At 46.7% G+C, this 4,291-nt stretch overlaps 1 protein-coding gene across 1 annotated transcript; it reads left to right on the top strand.

Moving 5' to 3' along the window:
- The first annotated feature begins 2,100 nt into the window (after nucleotides 1–2,100).
- On the top strand, nucleotides 2,101–2,994 carry MC2R (melanocortin 2 receptor). Its single transcript, XM_063076362.1, has one exon. It carries the CDS (start codon nucleotides 2,101–2,103, stop codon nucleotides 2,992–2,994), a length of 894 nt encoding a protein of 297 aa, XP_062932432.1.
- The last annotated feature ends 1,297 nt before the right edge of the window (nucleotides 2,995–4,291 follow it).

Genomic DNA, 4,291 nt, shown 5'->3' with positions numbered 1-4,291 from the left:
TTTACCATCAAAAGCATTTGAGACTGAAAATACTTACCAATTCTGATGACATGTAATGGACTCATAAGATGGGGTATCTCCCCAGACAGTCTCCATAGGTGGTTCATGCTGGACACAGGCCTTGGGCCCTGTATTAATCAAATTTCTCCAGAGAAACAGAACCAACAGAGATAAACGTGTGTGTGTGTGTGTGTGTGTGTGTGTGTGTGTGTGTGTGTGTGTGCAGAGAGAGAGAGAGAGAGAGAGAGAGATTTATTATAAGGAATTGGCTCACATAATTATGGAGGCTGAGAAGTCGCAAGACCTATACCAGCAAGGTAGAGTCTGAGAGCTGGCAGACTTGAGGCCAAGGATCAGCCAGTGTTTCAATGCTAGTCTGAAGGCAGGAAAAGATCAATGTTTCAGTTCAGGCAGGTGGGAAGAGCTCCCCCTTACTCCTCAGGGAGGGTCAGCTATGGTGTTCTATGGGGCTTTCAACAGATGGGATGGGGCCCACCCACACTAGGGAAGGCAACCTGCTTTTCTCAGTCTACTGATTCAGATGTTAATCTCACCTAAAAACACCTTCACAGACACCCCTATAATAATATTTAACCAAATATCTGGGCACCCTGAGGCCCAGTCAAAGTGATACATCAAAATTTAACCTCACAGGCCCCATCCTCTCCCTGCAAGGCTTCCCCAGCATTTGCGGACACCTGAGGAAATGCTGCAGATGCAGACTTCCTAGCACCTGATCAGGGGGACAAGGTGACCGGTCATCCTGGTTTTCCCAGTAGTGAGGGGCATTCCTGGAATTCAGACTTTCAGTTTTGAAAACCTGCACATGTCTCAGCCTAACAAAGATAGCTTGGCCATGCTAGGCAGAACCCTGTCAGCAACTGCAGGGCCAATGCATTCCCTCCCTAGTCATCTAGCTACTAACTCATGAACGTCCCCCTTAATACTTGACCTCTGACCCTAGTCCTTCATAAGGGAATTAGTTCCTTTCCAGGAAAGCCTGAGTGTAAGGCAGTGACGAGTTCCCTTGGGCTTTGGATCAAAAGCTGTGCTCTTGGATTTGCACTTCCCAGCTGCCCCACAGCATGAGGGCCGACTTCTCCATGCTCAGGAGGAGGGGAATTAGCACCACCTCTGGAGCGGAAAAGAAGCTAAAGGATTTGTGGCCATATCTTTAGAACCACCACAATGGCAAAGGCGGATGGGACACATATCACAAAATTGCCTGTGTCCAGCCAGTAACACCACCTTCTGTAGACTGAATCAGTAAAACTTCCACACACTCTCAGCAGAACAGATTTCTCAAAGTCATTCAATCATAATCTAACTGGCCTGCTCTGCTTGCGGGAAAACTGGTGCTTTCACTGCCACAATTCAACACCAACCTAGAGACACCTCGAAAAATATTAGAAGTGTGCAGAAATACCATTCCTGGGAGTTCCACCCTTGAAACAGAAGTAATTATACGTATTCCAGGTAGATTGACAGCTTTGCCATGATCTCAGAAGCAGTAGGGGAAGGCAGTGACCCAGGAAGACCAGCAATGAAAAAGAAAGGACCTGAACGTCTCTTCAGTCCCCTGAACCCAAGTGCCACCTCCGGATGGAAGAAGGGAGCTTGTGTGCTCTCCTGTTCCCACACGTGCATCTCATTTCCTTTGCGTCTCTCATTCTAGGCACCACGGTGCTCATGCTACTCTGTCGCACACGCAACTGCGTGCACAAAGAGGACGGGAGGCAAGGGGAGAGGGCAAATGGTAATATTCATTATTATCTCTGGGCTCAAAATTCTGCTAAAGATGTTTCTCACAAAGTGGTTAAAATGAGGGCCTGTAAGTTGTCTCATTTAAATTATTGCACCATTATATTTATTTTGTGTCTTATTAAGAATGCAGTTTTCTTAAAGCTAGTGTGGCATGTTTTTATTCTGTAGTCTATTTTGCAACTGATATATCTATAAATTCTCTTTTAGGTGGCTGAGTGATTTTTACCTCGGATCTCCAGCAAGTACAGCAAAGAAGAAAACGTTCTGAAGAATCCGTCAAGTTTTCTGTGAAGTCAAGTCCGAGTGACATCCGTGTCTAAACCTCGGGCGGGAGAGATGAAGTACACCGTCAGCCCGAATGAGAACATCAGCAACACTGCAGGAAATAATTCAGACTGTCCTCCTGTGGTTTTGCCAGAAGAGATATTTTTCACAATATCCATGGCTGGAGTTTTGGAGAATCTAATCATCCTTTTGGCTGTGATCAGGAATAAGAGTCTCCGGTCACCCATGTACCTTTTCATTTGCAGTTTGGCTGTTTCTGACATGCTGGGCAGCCTGTACAAGATCCTGGAGAACGTCCTGATCAAGCTCAGAGACATGGGTTACGTCAAGCCTCGTGGCAGTTTCGAAACCACCGCCGATGACATCATCGACTGCATGTTTGTCCTCTCTCTGCTTGGCTCCATCTTCAGCCTCTCCGCTATCGCTGCCGACCGCTATGTCACCATCTTCCACGCCCTGCAGTACCACAGCATCATGACCTTGCACCGCACCGTCCTCATCCTGGCCGTCATCTGGACGATCTGCACAGGCAGCGGCGTGGCCATGGTGGTCTTCTCCCACCACGTGCCCACAGTGGTTGCCTTTGCATCACTGTTCCCGCTGATGCTGGTGTTCATCCTGTGCCTCTACGTGCACATGTTCCTGCTGGCCCGGTCCCATGCCAGGAAGATCTCGGTCCTCCCCAGAGCCAACATGAAGGGCGCTGTCACGCTGACCATCCTGCTTGGGGTCTTTATCTTCTGTTGGGCTCCCTTTGTCCTTCATGTCCTCTTAATGACCTTCTGCCCAAATAACCCTTACTGTGCTTGCTACATGTCACTCTTCCAGGTGAATGGCATGTTGATCATGTGCAATGCAGTCATTGACCCCTTTATCTATGCCTTCCGGAGCGCAGAGCTCAGAGAGACATTCAAAAAGATGATCTCCCGCAACAGGTACCAGTAGAATTATTCATCTGTGACTTTAGGATCCATGGGGATAATACTGCCAAGTAACAGAATAACACAACATTCCAACAAATTCTAATGCTCCTGAGTGTTCTTCCTTCCCTAATGGGAATGAGGACGATCCCACTAACCGTTTATACTAGCTTGGTTCTGTGTGCAACTTGTATAACTTTATAACTAGAGAGATAAGATGATGTACTAAAAAGAAGGATGGAACACAAAGTACACACAGCAGTACAAATCCAAGGGCTTTGAGTGAAGGCAAAAACCTGCTCTCCTGTAGATATACAGCAAGCCTGTCCCAGGAGGGCTTTCCAGGCTGGAGGCCACTACAGCTGATTTCTGGAAATTAAAATACCTGGGCAAGTGACTCAGGGCAGAAGCTGTAGGGTCTTTGTAAGCCCCAGGTGCTAATAAATTGCTGCCACTGAATTCACCTATCTGCCAGTGCCATGCGGAGTCCATGCCTTCCCTGCTTCTCCCCTGCCGGCCTGCCTGATGTGTTGCAAGCCATGTCAAATCTTTCTGGAAGCAGGCAGAGCAGAAATTATACATACCAAATAACCAGCTTTGAGGTTCCAAACATAAATGAACCTGCTCTGTTAGTCTTTGCTTACTCAGTAATCCACTGACCTTAAAATCCTTTCTTGGTTAAGCCTCCTTATGCTTTAAGAGAGTAAATTTCAAAGGAGGAAATAAAAATTTAATCAGTTTTGCTCCTATGTGGGAATACATAAGAGCCAGAGGAAAATCATGACCATTTGAATAACCAACCTTTCTGCATTTATCCAAATGCAGAAGTAAAGAAAAAGAGGCCCAATATTTATGTTGTGGAATGAGTAGAGTGTGTGTGCGTTCCCCATGCTTTTGGACAATGGGGAAAAAGAAAACCAAAACAACACTTTAATAGGCAATGGTGCTATTACTAGAGACCCAAGCCAAAGACCTGATGAAAATAATTACCGCTTTCCACAGATGAGTCGGAAAGGCAGGTCCAATCACTGGAAAATTTCCTCCTACCATCAACTGCAGAAAACATGCCCAATATTAAAAAGCGGCATCCCAAATAGGAATAAAGGAAATATAATTTGTAAGTCCATCCATTTTTAATAGCTAAAGATAAAGCTTAAAGAAAAAGCCCTTGCTAAGCTGGAGAGTAACTTGAGGGGAGAGAAGGCAGAGAGGCCTAGCAGGGGAGCCCAGTCTGCCGGCGCAGGAGCCTGGCTGCTGGGGCTGAGTGCGCAGGACATGTCTTCTGCCGTCAGTAGGTCTGCTGAGAGGGGAAGACAGCCACA

This window comes from Cynocephalus volans, chromosome 12, assembly GCF_027409185.1.
Source record: "Cynocephalus volans isolate mCynVol1 chromosome 12, mCynVol1.pri, whole genome shotgun sequence".
NCBI classification, from domain to species: domain Eukaryota; kingdom Metazoa; phylum Chordata; class Mammalia; order Dermoptera; family Cynocephalidae; genus Cynocephalus; species Cynocephalus volans.
The sequence above is the reverse complement of the archived record's forward strand: the minus strand, read 5'-3'. Positions and strand labels throughout refer to the sequence as shown.